Source organism: Anoplopoma fimbria, chromosome 11 (genome assembly GCF_027596085.1).
Source record: "Anoplopoma fimbria isolate UVic2021 breed Golden Eagle Sablefish chromosome 11, Afim_UVic_2022, whole genome shotgun sequence".
In the NCBI taxonomy this organism is placed as follows: domain Eukaryota; kingdom Metazoa; phylum Chordata; class Actinopteri; order Perciformes; family Anoplopomatidae; genus Anoplopoma; species Anoplopoma fimbria.
Genome location: NC_072459.1, coordinates 3,589,925 through 3,615,527, shown reverse-complemented (window position 1 = coordinate 3,615,527; position 25,603 = coordinate 3,589,925). Strand labels below are relative to the sequence as shown.

Sequence of the window (25,603 nt, the reverse complement as noted above, 5' to 3'; positions counted from 1 at the left end):
ATTTGATAAGTAAATTTTGTTGATAATACTTCTGCCACCCCATATCAAATATTAGAACTGAATCCACTTGGTTCAGAAATGTGATCAAATTCTTAGTTTGCATTTTCTGAGTTGACGCTATGTCACCACTCGGCCGGTAGAGGGCGCTGTAGTCACTTTCCTAGAACTGTGATATGAACTCGCTGATTCGAATATATTTTTATTCTTACTTAAGGAATTTGTTTATAATAAAATAAATATATTTAAACATTAAAAAAATATATAAAAAATATCCACACACTGTTTCTCTATATTGTGGCTTCGGTTTTATTTTTCTAACAAACGTCATAATGTGCGTTTTCTGAGTTCACCACTCGGCCGGTAGAGGGCGCTGTAGTCACTTTCCTGGAACTGTGATATGTATTCGCTGATTCGAATATATTTTTATTTTTACTTTAGGAATTTTATCATAATAAAATAAATATATTTATTAACATTAAAAAAAATAAAAAAAATATCCACACACTGTTTCTCCATATTGTGGCTTCGTTTTTTTTCCTAACAAACGTCATAATGTGCGTTTTCTTCAGAGTTCACCACTCGGCCGGTAGAGGGCGCTTTAGTCACTTTCCTGGAGCTTGGGTTTGCATTCGCTGATTCGAATATATTTTTCTTTTTACTTAAGGAATTTGATCATAACAAAATAAATATATTTATTAACATAAAAAAATATATAAAAAATATCCACACACTGTTTCTCCATATTGTGGCTTCGGTTTTATTCTTTTAACAAACGTCATAATGTGCGTTTTCTGAGTTGACGCTATGTCACCACTCGGCCGGTAGAGGGCGCTGTAGTCACTTTCCTGGAACTTAATGTTTTCTGTTTGTATTCGCTGATTCGAATATATTTTTCTTCTTACTTAAGGAATTTGTTCATAACAAAATAAATATATTTATTAACATAAAAAAAAACCATAAAAAATATCCACACACTATTCCTCCACATCATGGCTTCACACCCCCCGCCCCCCTCTATCAAACTACCTCGCAGAAAGTGCTGCTCGTAAATCGCAGGCTGCATTCGCACACTGATGGAGAACAGGCGAGGCTTTCAGGTTGGTTTACGCGATGGCCGCTCTCTCAACAATATCGGGATTTTAGAGCCGAAAACAACGGTTCCACCGGTCAGAAACGAGTCTTGTAGTTCGGGCCAGGTACCGGGATGACAGCGGTGTCGTTATAATTCGTCATATGTGCTTCGGCGCCGGATCGGAGCCGTCTTCTCTCCGTCCGGGGTCTCAGTGTTTTTCTTCTTCGTCTCCCGGGCCTTTGCACGGCGGGGCTGCTACTTTCTCCTAACCCGCAAGAGCCCGGGTCAGAATCCAGACGGTCGAAACGAGTCCAAAAAACCCCAAACCCTCTCTCTGAGACGTGTGCATAACTTTAATCAACACATTGCTTCCCCCCGTCTCTCTCTGAGGAGGGAGAGCAGACCCGGTGCTCATGCTAGTTAGCATTAGCATTAGCATTCGGCGGCGTTGACTGGCCCGAGCTGGGCTGTGACGTCACGCGGGTCATTGTTTTGACAGCGCGCAGAGAAGCGTGCTCGTTGGGTTTGCATGTTTAATTTAATGAGGTTATTAGAACATAATGAGGGAGGGGGGGGTGTTTGTGTAACCCTGATGTGACGCAGCTCTGTGTGTGTGTGTGTGTCTGTGTCTGTCTGTCTGTGTGTGTGTGTGTGTGTGTGTGTGTCTGTCTGTGTCTGTGTGTGTGTGTGTGTCTGTGTGTCTGTCTGTGTGTGTGTGTGTCTGTGTGTGTATCTGTGTGTGTGTGTGTCTGTTCTGCAGCAGAAGTTGGTGTAATGGTGTGTGTCTCTGTGTGTGTGTGTGTGTGTGTGTGTGTGTCTGTTCTGCAGCAGAAGTTGGTGTAATGGTGTCTGTGTGTGTGTGTCTGTTGTGTGCAGAAGTTGTGTAATGTGTGTGTGTGTCTGTTCTGCAGCAGAAGTTGGTGTAATGGTGTGTGTCTGTGTGTGTGTCTGTTCTGCAGCAGAAGTTGGTGTAATGGTGTCTGTGTGTGTGTGTGTCTGTTCTGCAGCAGAAGTTGGTGTAATGGTGTCTGTGTGTGTGTGTGTGTGTGTCTGTGTGTGTGTGTGTGTGTGTGTGTGTGTGTGTGTCTGTTCTGCAGCAGAAGTTGGTGTAATGGTGTCTGTGCTTTGACTCTCAGCTGTAGGATGGATCCAGACGGTGGGGCAGATTCACAAAAAGCTGTCAGTCTGCAGTGGAAGAGCTACAAACTCGTCCAGGACCCGGCCACACGGAGGGTTGCTCAGAAGATCTACAGATACGATGGAGTCCACTTCAGTGTGCCAGTGAGTTGATTTCCATGTTTTTGTTAAATGTGTGTGTGCATGCCTAACATTGTGTATTACAACTTGCAACCTGTATGGTTTCAAGATTACATTACAGTCATTTAGCAGACGCTTTTATCCAAAGAGACTTACAATAAGTGTGTTCAACATAGGTATTCAAGAGAACTACTAGTCACCAGAAGTCATAAGTGCATCTCCTTTCTTAAACAAGCATCTAAGAGCATAAACCAGAGCAAAAGTATAGAAACAAACTAATACGAATACAATAAGTGCAACAATCTAATTCGAATACAATAAGTGAAACGAACTAATATGAATACAATAAGTGCAACAAACTAATTCGAATACAATAAGTGCAACAGACTAATATGAATACAATAAGTGCAACAAACTAATATGAATACAATAAGTGATACGAGGAAGGCTCAGGGTAGTACTTCTTGAAGAGGTGAGTTTTCAGCCTGCGCTGGAAGATGGGCAGTGACTCTGCTGTCCTGACGTCAGTGGGGAGTTCATTCCACCACTGTGGGGCCAGGACAGAAAAAAGCCGTGACCGGGTCGATCGGTCGCAGGGACCTCTGAGCGACGGGCAGCAGAGCGAAGTGGTCGGGCGGGGGTGTAGGGCTTGACCAAGATGAGATAGAACTTTAATAATCTTGTTGTGCAGCAGTTTAAATACAAAGTGGTAAAGAGTTTAAATATATTGAGTGCATATTAACAATAGAAAGCATCAGTTGGGTGCAAAAATCAAAAGTACACAATGCCAGTACAGTTTATATACAGTGTCATAAATATAACAGAAAGGTGCACTTCAATGTATAAACTTACAACAAGGGTAACGGCGAGGGTCCTGGATTATAAAAAGGTTCATTGTGCAATCCAAACACCTGAGCAGGGCCGAGCTGAAAGGAGACCGGAGCCACTTCAGCTCCCCATGTCTCTGCTGTCCACCTCTCTGTGTGAGGTAGATTTGTTGTAAAGTTTGATCGCCACAGGTATAAATCTACTCTTTGTTTTCCCAGGACTCTGGATTTCCTCCCGTGGGTGAATTGCGTGACCCTAGACCCAGGAGGCTTTGGTCCAGGTATACAGAGCTGTCCCTGCCAGTGCCGAAGTTTAAGGTGAGAACCGCTGGTTAACATTGAGTTCACACATCCTCGCAGCTTCATTTGTTGGAATGACAAGTTATTTTCCCTGATTTTTGTCTTTTTTTTTCTTCACAGCTTGATGAGTTCTACGTGGGTCCCATACCCCTCAAGGAGGTGAGCTTTGCCAGACTCAATGACAACATCAAGGAGCCCTTCTTGGCAGAAATGTGTGCCAAGTTTGGTGAGGTGGAGGAGATGGAGATCCTGTTTCATCCCAAGACCAGGAAGCACCTGGGCCTGGCCAGGGTGTTGTTTACCAGCACCAGAGGAGCGAAGGACACAGTCAAACATCTGCACAACACTTCTGTCATGGGTAACATCATTCACGCTCAGCTGGATATAAAAGGTAAGATAAAAGCCTCATCTTAGGCATCTTTAAAGTATGAGCTGGTTGTAAAATACAAGTTATCAATTCAATGATTCAGACAATTTTGGGTGACCTTTGTAGCAATGTGACAAATATCAAACCTGTATGAACATGTAATGCACGTGACCTACTCTGCCGTTAAATTAGAAAATCTATTAAGCCAGTGTGAAAAAAAAAAAATAATTTGTGTCATGCACATTGAACCACAACTTTTTAGATTTGTTATTTTTTTATAATTTAAAAGGTTAGGAACTTTTTACCTGTACCTTTTTCTGTATAGACATAGTTTTACATGGTAATGCACATAGATATATAGTGCTGGCTTTTTATTTATTTCAGGAAAGAGCTTATGAGAATACTCTTATGGAATACTGATCATGTTTTTGCAGTCCTTCAATCTGCACCTTTAGAGCTTAATTTTACCATAAATTAAATCACTTCATCATCCAACTTCCTTGTCCAAACATGAACTGAAATCTGTAAACCAGCTTTTGGGATGTCCTGCTAACTAACAAAATTCATCCATAAGCTCTTGGTGGAGACGGTTAAACTTAATGGAGTTTGTCATTAAATCCTTGTAAGTAGATGTCGTTTATGTCTGTGGTGAGCTCATTTAACCGCCCTGTATTTGTTTTTCTGTGGTGTTTGTTGATCTATCCAGGCCAGCAGAGGCAGAAGTATTACGACCTGATAGTAAACGGGTCCTACACTCCTCAGACGGTTCCCCTGGGAGGAAAGGCTCTGACAGAGAGGCTCCAGCCGCCGGCCCCCACACAGCCGCCACCACAACCACAGCCTGACACGGTATTTATACAGTAAACTTGTCACTTCACTTAATTAATCATGAGCTAGGGTTGATCACTTTATCATATATATATTTCCTCTTTCTGCACAGTCATCAGAAGTCAGGCGGAGGCTCTCCAGTGAGCTTTCGGTTTTGGCTGCGGGGGTCCAGGCCCTCACGTCAGGAAGCGCCACCCCTTGCTCTGGGGATACTGGTTTCAGTGATCAGCGTCTGGACACGCCACCCCCCTCCATGGCAGGCCCCTTCACACCAGGCTCCACTGCTTCCTCTCAGGGTGGAGGAGGAACTCCTTACAGCTCCAGATCTGGGACTCCTTTCTCACAAGACTCGGGCTACACCGCCGGCAGGTTGGTTGTCGCTATTTGCCATATCGAGAGTTTCACGTCAAAATGTTACCGTTGCCTTGGTGATGTTGTTGTCATATACGTCCCTCAGTCAAGGCTGAGACACTCGACATCTTTATCCGTTTAATATCAAATCGTATTTTAATGAGACCTCAAGAAATAATTGCAAGAATCAGGTATTTATTCATCATTGTTTCATTAATAATTGCAATTATTCTACCGTTTAAAATGTAGCTACAACTCTTCATACCTTATTTTCAAATTTGTACACAGCTCCTTTAATCCATTTTCTGTATTTGAATAGAATTTCTCAACTCACATAGCAAGAGGATGTTTGCCTCCATTACATTATGAGTATTTTAATTTTCTAGTACAACGTACAGAAATGCTATTTGATCAACATAAATAGATAAAATAACATTAGGTGAGTAAATTGGTGCTTTTAATCATTTGGCACAGCTGGAATTGGTGGCGTAAATAGTCTGGAATTGTGGCAGTCAGAGTTTATGAATATCAGTCATGATTTGGTGCAGATGTTTTAAAATACCTCATTTGTTTCTTGCAGGCATACTGGCTACACCACTGGCACTTTGGGCAGCGGCTACCCTCCCCAGGACATGCTGCCTTCCTCCTCCTCGTCCTCTGCAGTCTCATCTACTGTCGGCGGATACAAAGTGTCTCGCTACTCGGAGGATGCACAGGAACCTTCAGCGTATCAACGCGGCCGCCCTATTTACCCCCCAAACACATCGTACCGTCCCAACGAGCCACCCTGCTACCCCCCATTCCCCAATGCTGGAGGGCCCGGGCCACACATGGCGCACCACTCCTCGATGCCTCCGCCACCTCTTGCCGCCCAATTTGATCCGCCCCCAATGTCCGACAGGGAACGCAACCGCGACAGAGACTCGGCGGGGCGCTACGGGGCGGCGGGGGTCGGCTCCAGAAGGTCGTCGTACCACCAGCAAGACACAAACTCTTCCACAAAGTACCATTCCCACCACTCGCACCACCACTCCGATCGCAGGGATGACAGGGGGTACCGGCGAGACAGCCTGGGCGCCCGATCAGGTGACCACGGCCACCAGAGACACCGCAACCACCACCATTCTCACAACCACCATGGCGGCAGCAGCAGCAGCCGCAGAAGGAGCAGCCATGACCCGGACAGGGATCGAGACAGAGACCGAGAAAGAGACCGGGACAGAGACAGTGACTACTCCAACAGCTCCGACCCCAGATACAATTCCAACTCCTACCGCTCCTCCTCTAACAGCATGTCTCCGCCCTCATCTTACGGCGCATTTTCCTCCTCCAAAGAGCCTGCCCCAGCTCCCCCTCAGGGATTAGACGCTTCCACTCGTGTAGGGGGCACAAGTCTCGCAGAGAGGGGTTCTCTGCCTCCTGTAGGTGCTGACAAAGACTACCACGCTGGCCACCACGGTGCCCTGCCTCCACCTCCCCCACCGCCTCCCCCACTCCCGCCAGCTTCAGTCATCGCAGCGGCTGTAGCAGAGACACTCGGAACGCTGGACTTCAACCAGGACAGTCCGGCTCGCGAAGAGCAGTGGACGAAGCCCAAACGCCGCCCCAGCACCCCACCCGCACCGCCCAAGACACCGCCGCCGTCCTCCCCGCCCCTCCCTTCCATCGCTTCCTCCTCTACCTCCCCTTCCTCTACCTCCCTCCCTCACCATCTTCCCTCCTCTTCCAGCTCCCCACCGCCCCCTCAACGCGACTCGTCTTCCCCGGAGCCCGACTCCACCAACGAGAGTTTACCGTTCGTCTACCACAGCAGCAGCCTCGACTCTCGTATTGAGATGCTCCTGAAGGAACAAAAGGCTAAGTTCTCTTTCCTCGCCTCTGACGAGGAAGACGAGGAGGATAGGAAGGAGGAGAAGCAGAGGGGCGTTCGTGAGGATGGTGGAGACCGAAGAGGCGGGTCAGGTGACGTAACAGGGGAGCACACAAGTGGTAGTCATGTGGGAGACAATGGGGAGAAAGACCACAGGAGGAAAGGGGACAGAGATGGACACAGAGGAAGGAAACGGGGGAAGGGGGGAGAAGGAAGGAAGAGTCCCAGTGTCCTTACATCGACCATACCCTCCTCTTCCACCTACTCTTCCCGCAATCTGCTCCCAGAGGAATCCCAGCCACAGGTCGGCCTCACTGGGACTGGAGCTTTCCAGGAGGAATCTTTACAAGCTGGATCTGCAGATACACAGAGCAGGACAGGAGCACACACACCGCCGTACAACGGACGGAGTCAGGTAAGATCAGCAGCACATGATGAAGCTTAAGTGTTCCCAATGTTGCATTTTGTTCTGACAAATGTACGCTTATTGTTATCAATTTGTTGTGGTGCTGAACAATGCAGATGTTCATTATTTTTTTGCAGGGGGGTTGTTACATTGGATAGGGTGGGCAGCTAGTTGTTTTGGTAAAAGGAACCCAAAAATAATAAACTGTAAAATGTTTCATGTATATTAATGGGCCAGTGTGTTGCATTTTGGGAGATAAATTAGCATAAATAGAATATATTAATTATAACTATGTTAAGTGTATCATCACCTGAAATTAAGAATCGCTGTTTTTGACAGCTAAGAATGAGCCCTTCATATCTACTTCGGGAGCAGGTCCACCATGTTGCACCGTCATGTTTCTACAGTAGCCCAGAACAGACAAACCAAACACCCACTCTACAGAGAGCCTTTGGCCTTTTTATGTTTCCTGACGGCCACCGTAGTTCTCTTTCAAGTTTGTAAACTGCAGAAACTAGAGCTGCAGGGTGCAAAACCGTTTCACAGCCATCCACAGTCTGACTTCCGTTGCTCCTAAAGAAGAGTCATTACAGTGAGGACGGCCTCTGAGCGAGCATTCAGTGGCTAACGTTACCGCAGCCTTGGAAAGGGAAGAGTGAGCGGAACAGTATTCAGCAACCACACTGCTAGATGCCACCAAATCATACTCTGTCCCTTTTTTTTATTATTAAAAAGGCAAACAGACAAAAGAAAATGCACACACAAGTCTGCAAACAAACGAGTCTTTGCTCCAAAGTAAGAAAAAGAAAGGAGGGAAGAAATAACTTCTGTACACATAAAAACTAAAGATGGTTAACCTCCCGAGTACAAACTAATTTTACTGTTTGTTTTTGTGGTTACCGGATTAATATTCTCACAGTACACTTCCTGAGTCTGTGGTTTTGAGTCGTCTCTGCTGCTCCTCTTTTGGAAGCGTGGTTCTCACTGTTGATGGTGGATACTTTCCCATCTTAACGCCATAAACTCTCTGTTTTCTTTCAGTCCTCCCCTCGCTCCTCAGGGGAAGACATGGAGATCTCAGACGAGGAGGAGGAGCAGACAACCATAACAACGGTGAACACCCACCAGCCCTCCATCACCTCAGGCTCCTCACCCTCTTCGTCCCAGGCTGCCATGCCTTCACAAACAACGGACCCCTCATCTTCGTCCCCACCCATCTCTGACTCTGCACAGCACTTTGGCTCCTCCATGCACCCTCCCATTCCTTCCTATCCTCCTCATTTGCCTCCTCCACCTCCCCCTGGTTACTCCCTCCAGCCCCCGCCTCCCCCTGGGATCCCTCCCCTGCCCCACATGGAGCTGCACCCCGAGTATGCTCCCATGCCCCACCACATGTATGACTATGCCTCGTCCATGGAGCTGATGAACCAGTACAGCGGCGGAGCTCCCATGTCTTTCCAAATGCAGACCCACATGCTGAGTCGACTACACCAGCTGCGCTTGTCGTCGGCCAACGGCAGCCCAGGTCCCGGCGAGGCAGCCACCGCGGACTACGCCTCCTACCATCTCCACTCAATGCCCCCACCACACACACACCACCCCTACATGGACCAAGAGGGCAGCGGGGCGGGTGCTCACTATGACCAGGACCACCGCTACATGCCCACCCACATGTCCTACGCCTACCCAGACCCCCACAGCACTCAGATACCCCCCCCTCCACACCATGGCATCCATCCGCCTCACTCTGGCTGGCCTCCACACGTCTTACAGCAACACTACCCCTCGTACATGCCCCCACCTGGCTACAGCACCATGCTGCCCGGGGAGGGAGACGAGTACAGGACTCCAGGGGAGGAGATGCCCATGTTGGCTGATAATCCACATGAAGCCACGGTGCAGATGGTCCTTGGCAATCTGATCCAGGAAATGAAGAACATCATGCAGAGGGACCTGAACCGCAAGATGGTGGAGAACGTTGCCTTTGCGACGTTTGACGAGTGGTGGGAGAGGAAAGAGACCAAGGCCAAGGTAAGGGAGACGGATCACAGCAAGGCTGGTGCTGGTTAAGTTTTAAGGCTTTTAGCTTTGTTTTTTCTGTGACGGTAAGAAATACGGTGTCATCAATCTATCATGTCCATTCTAGTGAACTTACTGTTTCAGCCCTCGTCTGGAGGGAATCTCCTCAAATTTGGAACCAACTAGGATGATCTGAATATAATTGGTGGTCAAGCTGTAGCCTCACAAACTATTTTCTTTGGCCATAACACAAGAATTTATGTTTATTATGACAACTTCATGCAAATTTCTGCAAGAATAAGCTGATGAAGTGATGACATTTTGGACCAACATTGATGTAAACTACAGCATGGCTGTTTGGTGAAGGAATGAAACCATGAGATGCTTATTTTAGTTAAGAGGTTGTTTTATTAAACTCTTGACTAAAGTCTTTTGCCTCAATCTGATTCTAAATTCAGATTTTAAAAACTTCCATCAAAATCTTTACTTTACCCTAAAGGCATTGTTGCCGCAAATGTTGCTTTCTCCATTTCTCAGTCCAAAAAGATAATCTTTTAGGATTTCGTTGCCTTAAAACTGGCACTGTATGTGTTGCTTGCTAAAGCTGCAAATACATTTACTATGTAATGACAGCATGAGTTTGTCTTCCTCATTCTTAGAAGCTAGATGATGCTGCTTACCACACTGATTAGGAAACAATGTTAGAAATAAACAAATTGTAAATGATTTCCTCCTCCAGCCTTTCCAGACTATGGTTAGAGGGGTGTCCGCCTTACGGGACGATGAGAAAAAAGAGGAAAAGGTCAACCGTCCTCGGGAGCCTCTCACGTCTCTTGTGGATTGGGCAAAGAGCGGTGGCATGGAGGGATTGTCTATTCGAGGAGCACTACGGCTGCCTTCCTTCAAGGTAAAAGCACCACACGGCCTCTTGGACTGTATCTCCATCTTCAACAGCTCACACTGTGATTTGATAAATTACAACACCGTCATCTACAACTTGGACTTCATACGAACGATGGAAAGTGTCCGTTTTAAAGTTACCAAGACATGTATCACCATCAATGCCCTCAGTGTTGGACCATTTTTCTTTATGTAGCATTTTAAAAAACCTAGTCGTCCAACATATAAATTGTAGATAGTTTAGTTCTTATTTCTGCAGGACTCGATTTTAGTAAATCTTATATAAACTATAGATGCACCGATTGATCGAACACCGGTTGAAATCAAAACAAAGAATATCTGTCTGAGTAAGAGAAGGTCCTGTTATATGGTGCAGTGTTAGAGAAACTGTAAGTCATTCTAATTTTCAATGTTTTATTATGATTATTTACCATACAATTTCAGTTTTCCATTAAAGAAAAGTTATGAAAAAGGTTGTGTATGCTGTCAATTATAGTTCTAAGAAAGTAAGGCAATCAGAATCGTCAAAATGGAAGTCCGCAGGTCGGACTTTGAAAAAAAATATCGGAATCGGCCAAGAAGATTGCAAACAATGCAGCTCTAACAAACATAGACATGTTTTGTGAAGTACAAAAATATGAAAAAGCTTCGAGAATAAGCTTATGATAGTTTTATAAATCCTATTGTTTGTGTCCTCGTGTCCAGGTGAAGAGGAAAGAACCTCAGGAGCTTGAAGAGGGAGACATGAAACGTCCGCGACCCTCGACCCCTCCAGACGAGGATGACGAAGGTTTGCTGAGCTGATGTTGATCACTTAAACAGAAGTGTTGCATTTATTGGCGTGCTGTGTATAACTCTTACCCTGGTGTGTTGATTCCAGCTGCTGAGGGCAGAATGCCAGAGGCCATCAGACACGGAGCTGAAAGGGACAACAAGAGGAGGAAAAAGAAGCCAAGAAATCGTAAACCTTGGGAGCTCGGCAGTGAGGGAGAGGAAACATCCGATGGCTCCTCCACTGAAAAGGTGCATTTTTTTTCTTTGTTTTTTTATTATATATATCTATATATATATATCTATATATATATAGATATATATAGATATAGATATTTTTAGAGCAAACAACGTAATACAACATAAACTTAAGAACAAGAAGTTAGGTGCATAAATGAGAATTAAGAATTGTGTTGTTGCTCAGATTGGTTGCTAGATGGCAGCATATCACTGTGATCTTTCAGTGTAGTAACCACAACTTTCTTTGTGTAGGAGGATGAAGAAGAAAGCGAAAAGGAGTCTGATGGTAAATCTCAACCCATAATCTTATTTCTATGTTTTTATTTATTATGTTTACTTTCATTTAAGACTGTAATGATACCAAATATCTTTTTTTATTATTTCTTTCAGATGATGCCCTTAGTGTCGATAGTGATGATGAGAGCCTCTCTTCGTCCTCTGAGGGCTCTTCCTCCTCAGCATCCTCATCTTCGTCTTCCTCTGAAGATGAGGATGAAGAGGAAGGAGAGAGGGCTGAGAGTGAAGGGCCAGACTCCATGGATGACTCCACCATGGACAGCACAACAGAGAAAGACAGGTATGAAGTTTTGGGGTGTTGCTAATATCTTTGCTGATAAATTTGTAATTAAGTCAACTTTTCACCGTGTCATCATTATTATTGACTTAAATGTTTTCTTCTCGTTTCCTCAGGGAAAATAGAGCAGCTGCTGTTTCAAAGGCAGAGGTCAAGACAGGTTAGTCCTCATGAGCATCTTTATCAAATGCATATCACATCAACAAATGTAAAATTAAACTAAAGGAAGATTTAGACTTTTTCTAATCAGCTGCTTTGCTGAGTTTTGATCAGTCTTTTTTTTTATTCTCGTATTTTCTCTCAGGTGAAGCCAAGGACAACAAGGCGGATACATCAGCACCAACCAAGCGTCCTCCATCTCCCCCGTACCCCCGTCCTTCGTCCCCCATTGTTCTTGTTCCCCCTCTCAAGAAACGCAGGAAGACCGTCTCGTTCTCCACAGGCGAGATCGACAGCAAAACGCCGCTGCCCGCTGCACCTTTATCTCCATCTCCATCTCCCTCTCATCTGGGGGCTGAATCTCCCCTCCTCTCCCCATGCAGGCCTGGAGACTCCCCCTCACTGCTTCCCCGTCCCCCTCGTCTCGTCCCTCTCAGGCCATCCAACTGCTCCCCTTTGCCTCCAAACCAGGTGAAGGCAATGCCCTCATCGTGCCGCCGTCCGGACGAATCCAAGATTCTGATGAGCCCAAAAGGGTACTTCCTGTTCCTCCTCAGATCACCCCGGCTAAATCTCCTGGAAAACGAGGGGCAGGCAAAGACTCCCCCAAATCTCCCATCCCTCCTGTTATGGTGTGCCGCACCGTGCAGAACCTGCCGTCGGACCACGCCTCTATGTGCAGGATGGCCTTCGAGGAAGCCCCTCCCACACCTCCCGTCAACAAACGGTCCAGAGGCCGGCCTCGGATGACCAGCTTGTCTGCTTCGTCCTGTCACTCCCTCAGAGAGGAAGACGAGGATGAGGAAGAGAGAGAGCAGAGGTTGAGACTCAGAGAGCAGCTGGGGGCTTCGAGCCTCCTGCAGCTGGCCTCAGCTTCAACCGACCTGTCTGTGTTGGCGGACGTAGCCCTGAAAATGGACCCCGACGCTGGGGACTCAGAGGAGACGGAGACGTCTGATGAGGCGGAGGAGCAGAAGATGGAGGAAGATCTCTTCTCTCCAGAGTCACTGGCTCTGGTTATGAGTCCTGAGGGTGTCATTGTCATTATGGAGCACAACTACTGCAAACCCCCAGTTCTCCCAGTACCATCTGGTGCCAAAAGGACTTCCTCCAAACAGGACCCCTCTGTCTTACTCCCAGCAGACCTCAACACTATTTCTGGGGTGCTTGAAGCGCCAGAGGAGGTCATCGGAGAGGCGCTACCCTCCAGAGGAGATACAGGAGAATACTTATCTACAATGGGAGTGCTTTGTGAATCCGAGGATGGGAGCCAGGCTGCATCTCTACCTCTGTCGTCAAAGAAGAAGATGGTGGTTGGCAAAGGTTTCGAGCTTGAAAAGGACAACAGCAAAAAGACGAGAAGAAAAGACAAAGAGAACCTGGAGGTTAATCTCACACAAAAACAGAAGGAGCAGCCGGGCAAGAAGCAGAGGAAACGGAAACTAGAGGTGCGTGAGACTAGTGCTTTGTTCCTGTAAATGTTTGTGGATGTCTCAACCGTAACAAGTGTGTCATAGGTGACAACCAATCTGTCACAATGTTTGTGACACAAAAGAAATGTGACTCATCTGTCGGTCCAAGTTCAGGTTACTGTTATAATGGCACGTTTTTTTCCCGTTTTAACGTCATCAGGTTTTTCACCAGGAAGGAAATGACATCCTGTGCCATGTACATGCCCAACATCTCCCAGCTATAATACATTATATTATTGGGCTTTTAGTCAATGAGAAAATCAACACGCTGCAGAACTACAATATATTAAGAGGTTATAAAAAAGTAAGAACTCCATATTGCCGGCATTGTATTGATTGTGGATACTTGCCGGAGGGTGTTTATAAGGATCAGGCAGAGATGTTCTCCTCTCTATAACAATCTCTATAAACAGTCTTTACAGGCCTGCTGACGTAGCCTCAGTGTTTTATGTAAATGTCTTCGGTTGGTGTACTGTCACCACCAGCTTGTATACTTGTCTAGTGAGCTTTAACAGGCTAATTATGATTGACTGAGCCTATTTCTTCTGACTGGGAAAAAAACCAAGTAGACTGTTTCCTGTTTTGCAGCGTGTTATTCAATTGATTTCTTCAAAACAAACGTTCAGGACTGATCAATAAGTTTAATCTGCAGAACAGAGTCTGATCCTGAAGCTTCTCTTCTCTTGTGATCTGTTTAATAAAAAGATGATGGTCCAAACGATAGCAGTCTTTCAGATGAGTGTAACAGATCAATAAATATGTCCCCTGTCATGTGATTTAAATCTAAGGTTGGTAATTTAGAGACCCCAGCAAGAGTACACAATATTTCAAAAATGATCCAAAAGTAAAACCAGCACTAGCTCCAGAGGCCCTTAATCGAGTAATAAAGTTGCCAAGTCGCCTCCTCTGACCACCCGTCCCTTCAGGCCTCCCTTCAAAGCCCATAAATGATCATTATGAAGGTAAACAACGACCAGCAGTTTCTGGAGACTCTGAAAAAACAATGTGCTGGACAGGTAGACAGTCAGGTAGCCCGTCCAATCACTTCACAGATACCTAAAAAGATTCCTAAACCGTTGCTATAATGTGCACAAGATGTGGAGGTGTAAATGTTAAACAAACTAGAGACTAAGAGGCATATAAGGAGGATTAAAACTCAACTGAATGTGTGAACACAGCCTCAGTGCTTGTTCTTATTTGTGTTAATTCACAGTTGGTTTGGTAGTAACGTTCCTCTCCCTCTGTGCAGGACTCTGAGGAAGAAGTGGACGTGGAGGAGCTTGAGTCCGGAGAGCTGTCCAGCTCCGACACAGAGGACGAGACGGTTGAAGACCTGAGGAAGAGTGAGCGCCTCTTTCTGCAGGAGGCGGGCGTAACGTCGTCCCAGCGCTGGCCCAAACCCTTCCCAGCAGCAACGGAGCTACCAGCCAAGAAGTACGACAACCGCAGCGAGTTTGAGCAGATGACCATCCTGTATGACATCTGGAACTCCGGTCTGGACGGCGAAGACTTGACTTTGCTGAGGAAGACTTATGAGAAGCTGCTACAAGACAACCACAGCTCTGACTGGCTCAACGACACTCACTGGGTCAACCACACTGATATCCTTATCATTGAAACATGTGTGAAATGAACCTCCCAGTTACCAATGTCCAAACAACCTATGTCTTCTTACAATCAATAGGTAGATATATAGATTATGATTGTGTTGTGTCCATATCACTCTGTGGTTTCCTGCTGTTGTCCTTGACCTTTGAGCTGCACTTACCAATTTGCCAAATCCTCGGCGGAAGAAGAAGAACGCGGGAGGACAGCTTCGTGAGCATCTGACCGGTTGTGCCAGGAGCGAGGGCTACTACGCCATCAGCCGCAAGGAGAAGGACGTCTATCTGGACCTGGACCTGCCCGAGCAGGTCATCCGGGAGGTGGAGAACGTCGACAGCTCGGTAAGTGTTCTCACGATTTCATTCTCTGAATTGTGTCTTTAATCGCTCTCTTACAAACTATTCTAACACAATTTGTTTTCCTAATAAATAACCTAGATATTGCTACTGATGGACAGTTATCCTCCCCACAAAGTCAAAGTTCTATTGTGGAAAAATTGCACAAAAAAACAGTTTGTGTTATTTTGTGTACTATTTATTTTGGAAATTGGCAAGTTTTTGAGAAATAAAAAGCCAGATAGCCTACCTGTTTTATTTATAGAAGATAAGGTAGAGGACTTTTGAAATATTGCATTGTCTTAACCTAAGTTACTTTAAAGAGAAAGTCCCCACCTTTTATGTGGCTGTGGAATCACTGCTGATGATAAATGTAATCGACTAAAGAAGGAAATACCACAGTGCTGCTGTGTTGACACAAAAGCTGAGCTCTGGGCAGCTGCCTGCATGTGCCAGGAAGCATTGGGCTGCGAGTAGCAATTTAAAAACTAAACAAATAGTCATTAAAAGTTACACCTAAACCAAAAAATACAACCGCAGACTTTTTCTTTTAAAGCAAACTACGACAGTACTAATTTGCCTTGTTAAGTCATCGTAAATCACACTTCATATAAACTGGACGTAAACAAAATAAAATTCAACAAAACCATTAGGGTCTCCAGCATACTTCTGTCTGAGTGAGAAGGAGAACTTTCATGCATAATAAGGCACATGTGGAGTTCTTCCTCATACCATGAACGTTACTGTCACATCGCTGGGATGAGGGGAAAAACAACAGATGCTGCAGCCAAAAGACAAAGATGATACGGTAACAACTGAAGGTGTTTTTACACTGTCTACCTGACTTGGATAGGTGGAGATAGGATAAGGTTTTTTTTGGCAGTTGCTGTGGAAGAAAGAGGGGTTTGTTTGTGTGGAAATTCACAAAAAAATCCAAACTTGGTTCCAGATGAGCCTGCTGTGGAAAGAATGATATTGTCCCTCTCTGTGCTGGCTCTCTACACAAATTTCAGGAGGTCGAGCAGTTGCTTCATATGATTATTAGTAGATGTTTTTTTATGCTTGATACCCCTCAGGAATTCAAGTAACTGCAATCAGCCCACAGCAGTTTGGCTCCGTACGAACTGGAAATGTTGTTAATGTTAATAAGAGTATTTCCAAAGGCTGATCACCACAAAGCACAATGTAGTCAAGTCTAGAAGCTTTGGACAATTTGACGCTACAGTAACTTAAAGTTTGGAGCAGGAAATTACATTTCATATCTTTGTCATATCAAAGAGAGGCCCGAACCCGTCTTAATGGGGCAGTCTAGCAGTAATCTAACAGCACCATAAGTTACATTTATATAACTACAATAACAAAACAAAAGAAAAACTTTTTTAGGACAACAGATATTCAAAGCTTCATTCAAAAACATCAATAGAATCTTTTAAATGGCATCCAGTGCAGCCGTAGTTATTTTTAAAACCTCAAACCCACTGCTATATATGCATATTTAAGTTATTTGTTATTTATTAACTTGTCATTCCCTCTTTCTCTCTTTCACAAAGTGTTTATCCTTTCAACCTTCATAATTTACTCTATATTCAGCATTTAGTTACTCTGTTTCCTCAGAGAAAATATTTGCTCTTCTTGTATAATGTTGGTAATTAAAGTTTATATGGCTATAACTTCCATATGACACCAGATTGCTGTTAGTGGAAGTAGGAACATTTGGATATTACAGTCATTTGCAAGCAGCTGCTTATACTTTGGCTTTGGTTTTGAGGGGAAAACCGTTGTGTCAAACCCTCATCTATTTGTGTTTTGTTACTATGCAGCGTTTGGATTCCCCAGTAATACGTATTCCATTCTGGCCTTGAGCTGTGGTTCCCTGTTTTCATGGAGAAAGACAAACTCAGATTTTTAGTTACCCATGGCATACCCGTACGTATTGTTTGAATGTAACCTCAGTGTTTTTAAGGGTAAAGTATCAGTGACTCAAAGCACAAAATGAGATGTAATCGGACACCACAGTCAGCATGTGTGAGGTCCTGATCAAAGTAGCACAGTACCTTTCACAGGTGCTCTGTGATGTGGTTTGTTCTTCCTGGAGGAGTTAAAAGTGGAAATCTTTTCAAAGGACAGACTGCAGTGTTCTTACAAAAGGGGACAGATGATATGTTGGTGGTCCGTCTTTTTAATTATACAGCTGTTCATGTGGAACGTTATGAACTTTGAATGCCACCCTCCTTCCATTCATTCATTCAAGTTATTGTTGAAACACTCAGCATTCATACACAGAGCTGCCTCCGCTGTTTAAATACACACACATGCAAAACAAAGTACCAAAGCTGCACATTGATGTGAGTCTTCTTTTCCTAGACTTTCATCTAAACTCCCCTTTCATTGCTTTCTGCAAACCATCTGCAACATTGATGTTTTGAGCAAATGAATGGACACAGGATGTTGATGTTGAATTACATCCATATATTTAATCCATACATTTGTTGTAATTAAACTAGGACACAACTTACTAAGTTTTGAAAGAGTTATTAAGGATATAAGGACAATCGTCTCATTACTAACACTAATGCATGACCTATAACAGCCATTGGCTACACAGTTGGTACTTCTTAGTAAGATTAATTCCTTGTTTTTGGTCTCTTCATGGAAGTAATTGGTAAAGAAACATATAAAAAATGACTGTAATGTAATAAAATAACGTCACATCCATGCAGCGAACACAACATTAAGTTTTCGTTGTTTCTTCATTTCAACTGTTTTCAGAAGTCCAAACAAAGGACATTTCCCCTTGCAGAGCACAGCGTCTACTCGACATAACGGCCGCAAACAAACCTCTTCCTCCGGAGCGCCAGCTCTGTCTCTCTCTTTTGTTGTTTGAGGGCCAAACTAGCCGGAAGGAGTTTTACTTCACTTCCGTAACATTGTGACCTCATAAAGTTACATTATGACCTCCATAAAGTTACATTATGACCTCCATAAAGTTACATTATGACCTCCTTAAAGTTACAGAAGTGAAGGAGAGAATTCAATGGAGCCGTTCTGAGGGGGAGGGTAACTCCTCTTTGACGTGGACCTTTTACATAACACACCAAAGAAGGGGGGGGAAGTGGAAACGCGTAATAGGCCACTTTAATGTGTCATACTGGACGGTAAGCGTTGAAGAAGTGGTTGGTTCTAAATTGAGTTAAGCATATTTAGAAATAGAAGAGAAACTATCTTCCTTCCTCTCTCTAAACATTTCCTCACAGCCTTATCTGCCTTCTCAGTGACTGGTGTCCAAACGAACCTCACCCACACTAACACTTGTGCACATTAAGGTCAAAGGTATACTCCGGTTCAGTCTCCTCCATCTCAAGGCCGTGCGATAAAGAGCGATTGTGTCAGTGGCCCCTTTTGTAAAGCTCCGTTCTGTCTGTTTCCTGCCAGGGAGCCAACCGGGTCCTATCGGAGAGACGCTCGGAGCAGCGCCGCCTCCTCACCGTCATTGGCACCACGGCCGTCATGGACTCTGACCTGCTCAAACTCAACCAGCTGAAGGTAAAGACGGTTACAACCATGGGATCTCATGTACCACCTCAGTCACATCACAATTACAACACTTGAAAAATTGCACACAATTATCTTGATAAAGAATATTATTCCAATAATTCCTGAAATAAGATGAAATCATGTTTCTCCATTCAAACATTATTTAATCAGTATATAACACAATGCCTGATAAATGTATAATTAGGCTGTTATGTTGCTGGCACTTTGATTTGAAAGGGATTTAATCTGAAAGGAATAGTCTTGACGTCAGACAGCCCTTTCTGACAGGGCTTTGCTGAAAATACAGTCTCCTTTGTCCAAAACAGTAATTTTATCTTGCAGAACACAAGACTTACCGGTCTACCGCTGCCTCTATCAGATAGTTTGTTCGTGTTATTGTATGACTTTGGTGTTTTACGACTTAGTTCAGATTCACCAAAGTCTCACAATAACACAAACTTATTGAGACCGCAGTAGACCAGCTCCATGTTCTCTCATGTAAAATGACTACTTGTCAAAGGAGTCTTGTGGTTTTAAAGAGAGCAGAGATAACGGCTTCAGTTCCCCGCCTTAAAGGGCTGTCCCACAGCAGTACTCTGCTTTGCTCCTCTGCTGATACTCCAAACTTTGGGCTTGCCAACTGTCATTTATTGTTGGTAATACACTGATTGTGTTCATGCTAAGAACTACACACAACCCCTGTTCTAAACATCCAAACTATCCCTTTAAGTTTTGACTGAGCAAACATCGCTATCTCTTCTAGCCGCCATGAAAGGTTCAGTTTTTTGTCCGGCAAATCTACTGCAGTCTGAGCCACATAAGAACAACCGACAGGAACTAAAACTCCTTTATCAAATTTCGTCTGGCCAATGATATAATCACACAGATGCAAAGATCTTCTTCCATGTAAAAGATATGAAAACCACACTGCCTTTCAGCATGTTGCCCTGTGTGCAATACAAAGAAAACACTGAGAACTGGAGTGAACTGCTTCTCTCACTTTGTCTGCGGTGACTCCTCAAGTACAAATTGCATGTACGTGTATCACACATTTTTAGTTTTAGTTTAATGACTTACACATCAGAGCTGTTATTTGACCACCAGAATCTGGACCTGCTGCCTTTCAGAGTTGCTGTATTCAAAGTAAAGTTGCTCACTTGTGAATCATGGGCGTTATGAATGATAAGCCTGTTCGCTAGGAAGGCGTTAATCCATCCGCAGGCATCACGTCACAGAGTTCACACTGTTGTACACACAGACAGGACTTGTCAGCCGCAAGAGCCTAAGAGAAGGGTGGTGGTCATATAAAAGTGTGGTGTCCGTTTTTCACTGGAACAAGTCAGAATCTAATCAGTAACATCCAAAAATACGTTTCATGAAACCTCATAACATTTTTATCTGCATTATGTATTTTTTTTTCCTAAGACGTGTTATAATGAGTCTTTTTTGTTCTTTTGTAGTACCGCAAGAAGAAGCTTCGTTTTGGACGCAGCAGGATCCACGAGTGGGGCCTGTTCGCCATGGAGCCCATCGCTGCTGATGAGATGGTCATTGAGTACGTGGGCCAAAACATCAGACAGGTACTGCCTCAGCACACACACAACTTACCACACAGTCAATACATTGTCCAACAGTTTAACATCCGATCGGTGATCAAATGTTTGTGTGGTTCCAGATGGTGGCTGACAATCGAGAGAAGCGATACGCTCAGCAGGGCATCGGGAGCAGCTACCTGTTCAGAGTGGACCACGACACAATTATAGACGCCACCAAGTGTGGCAACCTGGCACGATTCATCAACCACTGCTGCACTGTGAGTCTGAACATCCTCAATCATCACCCGTCCAAAGGGCTGTCCAGCCAATGTGTGAATGAAGTTGAATTGTTCATTATGTAAACAAGTTTCAGGTTTATTTAGTTTATTGCAAAATATGATCATTCGACCACCCCACCGAGTTATTCAACACTTTAATGTTTCTTTAAATATTTGTCCATTACTTGTCCAAACATTTATCAGTCAAGTTTCGAAATCCCCCATGAACCGCTCCTCCCTTCGACATGGATTTAATCCATCCCACTGCACTCATTTAAAACACGACACTCTTAAAGCTGGTTGCTGCACACAATGGAGCATTGAAAAATGCTACATTGTGTGTTTTTTAAACAGAATCTGACACAATGCTCACTCCCCATAAAACTCACCGGGGATTCATTACATCACTTCCAGCAGACTTCAAGTAGAACAATGAGGAGGGAAGCGGCATCACCAGTTTCTTTTAACAGAAAATATAATGCGGTCTTGCTCAGCTAAAAACACAGAAACACAGAGCTCCATTGTTAACGGTACCAACTAGGCCATTTTCACTTCACCTGACTGTGTGCTCTGCTGCTCAGTGTGTGTTTGTGTGAGGATATCAATGATTGTGAAACAAAGCGAACACATCGGTCTTGTTTTCTCCGATTCTAAGGCGATAATGCAATTACCGTAAAGCACAAAAATGTGGCACATTTTTCAATATTGGGTAGGACCATCTGATAATCATCCCTGCTTGTCCATATATGACGTGTTCAATGCGGTTCATATCTTACATGCTATGAAATATGACTTATTCTAATTATTGTCATGTATTTCTGGAGCTCATCCGTCTCTCGTTGCTTTGTTCCTCCAGCCAAGCTGCTACGCCAAGGTTATCACCATAGAGTCCCAGAAAAAGATTGTGATCTACTCCAAGCAGGCCATCGCCGTCAACGAGGAGATCACTTACGACTACAAATTCCCCCTGGAGGAGAACAAGATTCCTTGCTTGTGTGGAACAGAGAACTGCCGTGGCACACTGAACTAGCGGAAGCACTTCTCTTCCTCACATGCCAACGGACTGCTGGACCCGGACACCCGCCCGGCTCGCCCTCCTCAGAGTGTACCTCGAAACAAAGCTACCCTCTGATTCCTCCCCCCCGCCTCACCTCCCCGTCCTCACAATACCCAGGAAACAGAGACACACACACATTTGCACTTTCCATGCACCCTTTCCATTCATTTGGCCTTGTCACAGGCCAGTGTGTGAGGGGTTTTGTGAGGGGGGGCGTCTGCTTCAGCGTCAGCTCTTCTGTGGAAATGTTGTTGGACTTCATCGGGTGATCTGTTCCAACCACGGAGCTCTGTGCAGCCAGGCATGAAGGCTCTTTATACTCCCATGCCAAACCCCGTTTGAAGGAAGACACCAGAACAGAACAGCAGTATTGTACGTCTACATCACCTCACATAATCTAACAGCCTCGTTCACTCTTCCAGTGTCAAATCCCGCCCTGCACCCACCCACCCATCCACCCATCTGCACAGATCCGCACACAGACGCACAGGAATATCTGACAAATTCAGGGTTTTTAAAAAGCGCTTGTCAAGGGCGCACTTTTAAGATGACAACTTCAATCAATTTGGTCTTCAGTTATGCAAGATTTCAAAGTGTGTAGATTGTTTTGGAGCTTTTTTTTCAATTTAATTTCATAGTATTATATAGTATTACTATTGCTGTTGTTAATGGTATTGTTCTTTAGTTGCATTAGCTGTAAGTATCTTACAGTGAAATGAGCTTCAGTGTATCCACCTCCCCATAAAACTATCATTTCTCCGCTGTGCTCCTGATCCTCAGCAACCTTCTGTCTGGATGAGAGCAAAGTCCTTTAAACTGTTGTTTTTAACCGACCGTGAAAATATGTCAGTCGGTTGTAGCTACAAGTGTGTTTTATCTTTACATGGCTGCTGAGTTTTTGCCTGCAGGATCGGCACAACAGAGAATTGGACTGTTTTTTTCCTTTTTCCCCCTGAAGTTAAAGCTATGTTAACAAAAAGTCTTGTGCTGAGAACCCGTTAAGTGTTTGTTAGGAAATCTCCGTCTGTTTGTGTTTAATTTCCAAGGAAGCAAATGTTGACGTTTCCTATTTCAACAGTTTGCTTCTTCTTTCTTCAGCTTTTAAAAGCTTTTACCACCAGACTCACGCAGGTCCTAGATGAAATGTGAGGTCAGTGTTTAACTTAGTCAGTCTGTGTGCTACACATGTTTTTAAAAGGCACATTTATTTGAGTTGGTCAGGTCTTTTCAAAGGTTTAGTTTTGTAAAGTTCCTTTTTTTTTTTTAAACCTGTTTCTGTGGGCCTTTTCAGAATGTGTTATTTTATTTGAGAGTGTGGAGTCGTTCGCCCCAAACAAAACATCCCTCCCTGAAAAATGGATCAGCCAAATGCAAACAAAAGTCCTGCTTACGACCTGTTTGCAGTGTAGATGGGTGGAAGGTATTCATTGACACGCTGCAGACAGCAGGATGTTTTTGGCCCTTGTGTTGTGTCTCTGTTTTTCAAAATGGCTATGGCCGTCCAAAGTTTGACTTTCATTTTCAACTTCTAATCAGAAGACTTTTTTTATTTTGTTCCCTCCCAAACAGGAGCGTGTGTAAAATAGTTCTTGTTGCAACGAAAGCCTTTCAGTACAAACCAACCCTCTTTACTACAGGATAAAAAGATGAAAGGAAAAAAAATCAAAGAAGTACCTGTAAATATTGTAGAGGTGTTTGTTTCTCGTAGAAACACACTGACTTCAAGCTGTAAATATGTCGTTCCTTTTTCTCTCTCCATGAGGAGGAAACATGTACATACCTTCCATTCATTTATTTTTTATTGTTTTTCCTTTTAATTTGATGATTATTTTAATATTATTTGCAATATTTCTCTTGTATTAATGCGTTGGACCCTTTATTAATGGTGCATTAAAATATTTTTTAAATAAATGAAAACCTCATGTCTTTCTGTAAGTGTTTGTCTTCATACTGTTTTGAGGATTTTGTCCGTCTCAAATGTTTTAAATGCTACAAGATAAGCTGATAGAATGCAGGAAGTTGCTCGCATAGCGGAAAATACAAAGTGACATTTCCTCTTTGAAAGAGTTGAAATCATCTCCTGAAATGCACCTGCAACTTTGATATTTCCTGTTTAGAGAAAACAAGAGGGGAAGCGCTGACAGACAAAAATGTCACAAGAGAAATGACGATCTGTTTCAGCAAACCGTGACGTGAGTTTAAATAAGAGCTCTCCTCCTGACTGCTAAACCTCTGCCAGGCCTTTGTTCTGTTTAAAGTAGTTGAGCTGGTATTTCAAGGTGCACTTATGTTTTTCCCAGAACTGAACTGAGTCCACCTGGAAATGAACTCTTCACTTGTTTTTTTTCCATGCTTCACTTTTTTCTTAATAACTCAACATTCTCAGTATGAGGAGGATTTAACAAACATAACATTAGATGTAAATATAATGTTATATACATAAGTAGAAATATTTAAACTAGGATAATAATATAATATATATATATATGCACAACAAAATATAGTAACACATATTTATATATATATATGAATGCATACACAAACCAAAAATGATATAAACTAGTGTGTAGTTCAGTCTTCATCCTCTTCTCTCTTCTCATTACTAACTTTACTCTGACTGTTGTACAAATGAACAGCTACTCATACAGACAGGTTATTCATGAAATGTCAATAAAGGTGTTCACATCTTTACTTACAAGTAAAGTGAAATTGAATTTAACAACCTCTTGTGTGTTGACTAGTGATCACATAATAATGCATTATAACAGTGATTATAATGCATTATGAAAAGATTATAATCTATTACTCATATTATATGCTCATATTATTAACTATGAGTATTATAATACACTATGATCTTGGCAAATAAAAATGCCGGTGAGTGATAAGTGTGTTTATTTTTAGAACAGAACCTGATTTCAAACATAAAGTATGTTTGCAGGTCTCGGGGAGGAGAACTGCATATGTGAAGAGTCTTCTGCTGCTCAAAGTCTGATAAACGGATCAGTCATCCTCGGTTAATGTGTGACCTGATTGTGTCTAATGGCCTTGACAGTTTGTGGGACTAAAGGTAACTCATATATGGAGTGAAATCAGGATGTTTGTCAGTAAATTTCATCCAATTTGGGGATATATATTTATCCTTGCAAAACCCAAAGTCAATATCAGTCAATGGAGAAAGCATGTAACATTTTACATCTCAGAACATCTTGGCCCTTAAATTGGCTTAAGTATATTATTATTATTATTATTATTATTATTATTATTATTATAGACAATTAAATTGGGCTGATTAAAGGTTGTATCTTACATTATACTGTTTTTTTTCATATTATACAGATTTTTCTAAACCATGGAGCCCTTGAACATTATCAAATGATTAGTTCTCTCTTAATAACTCATTATTACAAGGTAGGGATGTTGTTTTCATAAGCTAATAGCTCACCACAATATTTGGTTTACACATCATAACATCTTGTTCTCATGAGAAAAAAAGTATACTACTGGGGCTTCAGTGGCTTTGGGTGTTTGGTCGGTTAAAGTGGACTCAGCTGAAACACCACTGCAAATACAGTTTCAAGTGCATACCAACCTCATGTGCACACACACTAATATTGGGTCCTCACCAAAGTGGATGTATCAATAAATCAAGATGTGCTTATAAATCATTCATCTGCTGCACAGTCAAATAAACAAACAGAAAAAGCTGCTCCATTTTGTGCATGCACTGTCAAACTTGGGGATAAAAGTTTAAACTTATGTTTTTATGAATGGTTAATAAATAAAAGACTAAAGTAGATCAGTTACAAGCAATTAGTAGAAGATTTGCGTTGCCAGGTTGTGTGA

General features: G+C 43.4%; 1 protein-coding gene across 1 annotated transcript; it reads left to right on the top strand.

Annotated features, from left to right (window-relative positions):
- The first annotated feature begins 1,064 nt into the window (after nucleotides 1-1,064).
- setd1a (SET domain containing 1A, histone lysine methyltransferase) lies at nucleotides 1,065-23,641 on the top strand. The gene is given in 22 exon segments (XM_054607167.1): nucleotides 1,065-1,097; nucleotides 2,209-2,353; nucleotides 3,376-3,474; nucleotides 3,577-3,847; nucleotides 4,530-4,672; nucleotides 4,764-5,020; nucleotides 5,583-7,287; nucleotides 8,320-9,309; nucleotides 10,037-10,204; nucleotides 10,903-10,987; nucleotides 11,078-11,220; nucleotides 11,461-11,494; nucleotides 11,599-11,785; nucleotides 11,899-11,942; nucleotides 12,087-12,338; nucleotides 12,341-13,389; nucleotides 14,663-15,014; nucleotides 15,178-15,359; nucleotides 18,786-18,896; nucleotides 20,348-20,467; nucleotides 20,563-20,700; nucleotides 21,557-23,641. Coding segments are annotated over 21 exon segments (6,642 nt in total). The 5' UTR covers nucleotides 1,065-1,097; nucleotides 2,209-2,215; the 3' UTR covers nucleotides 21,731-23,641.
- Nucleotides 23,642-25,603: the final 1,962 nt, after the last annotated feature.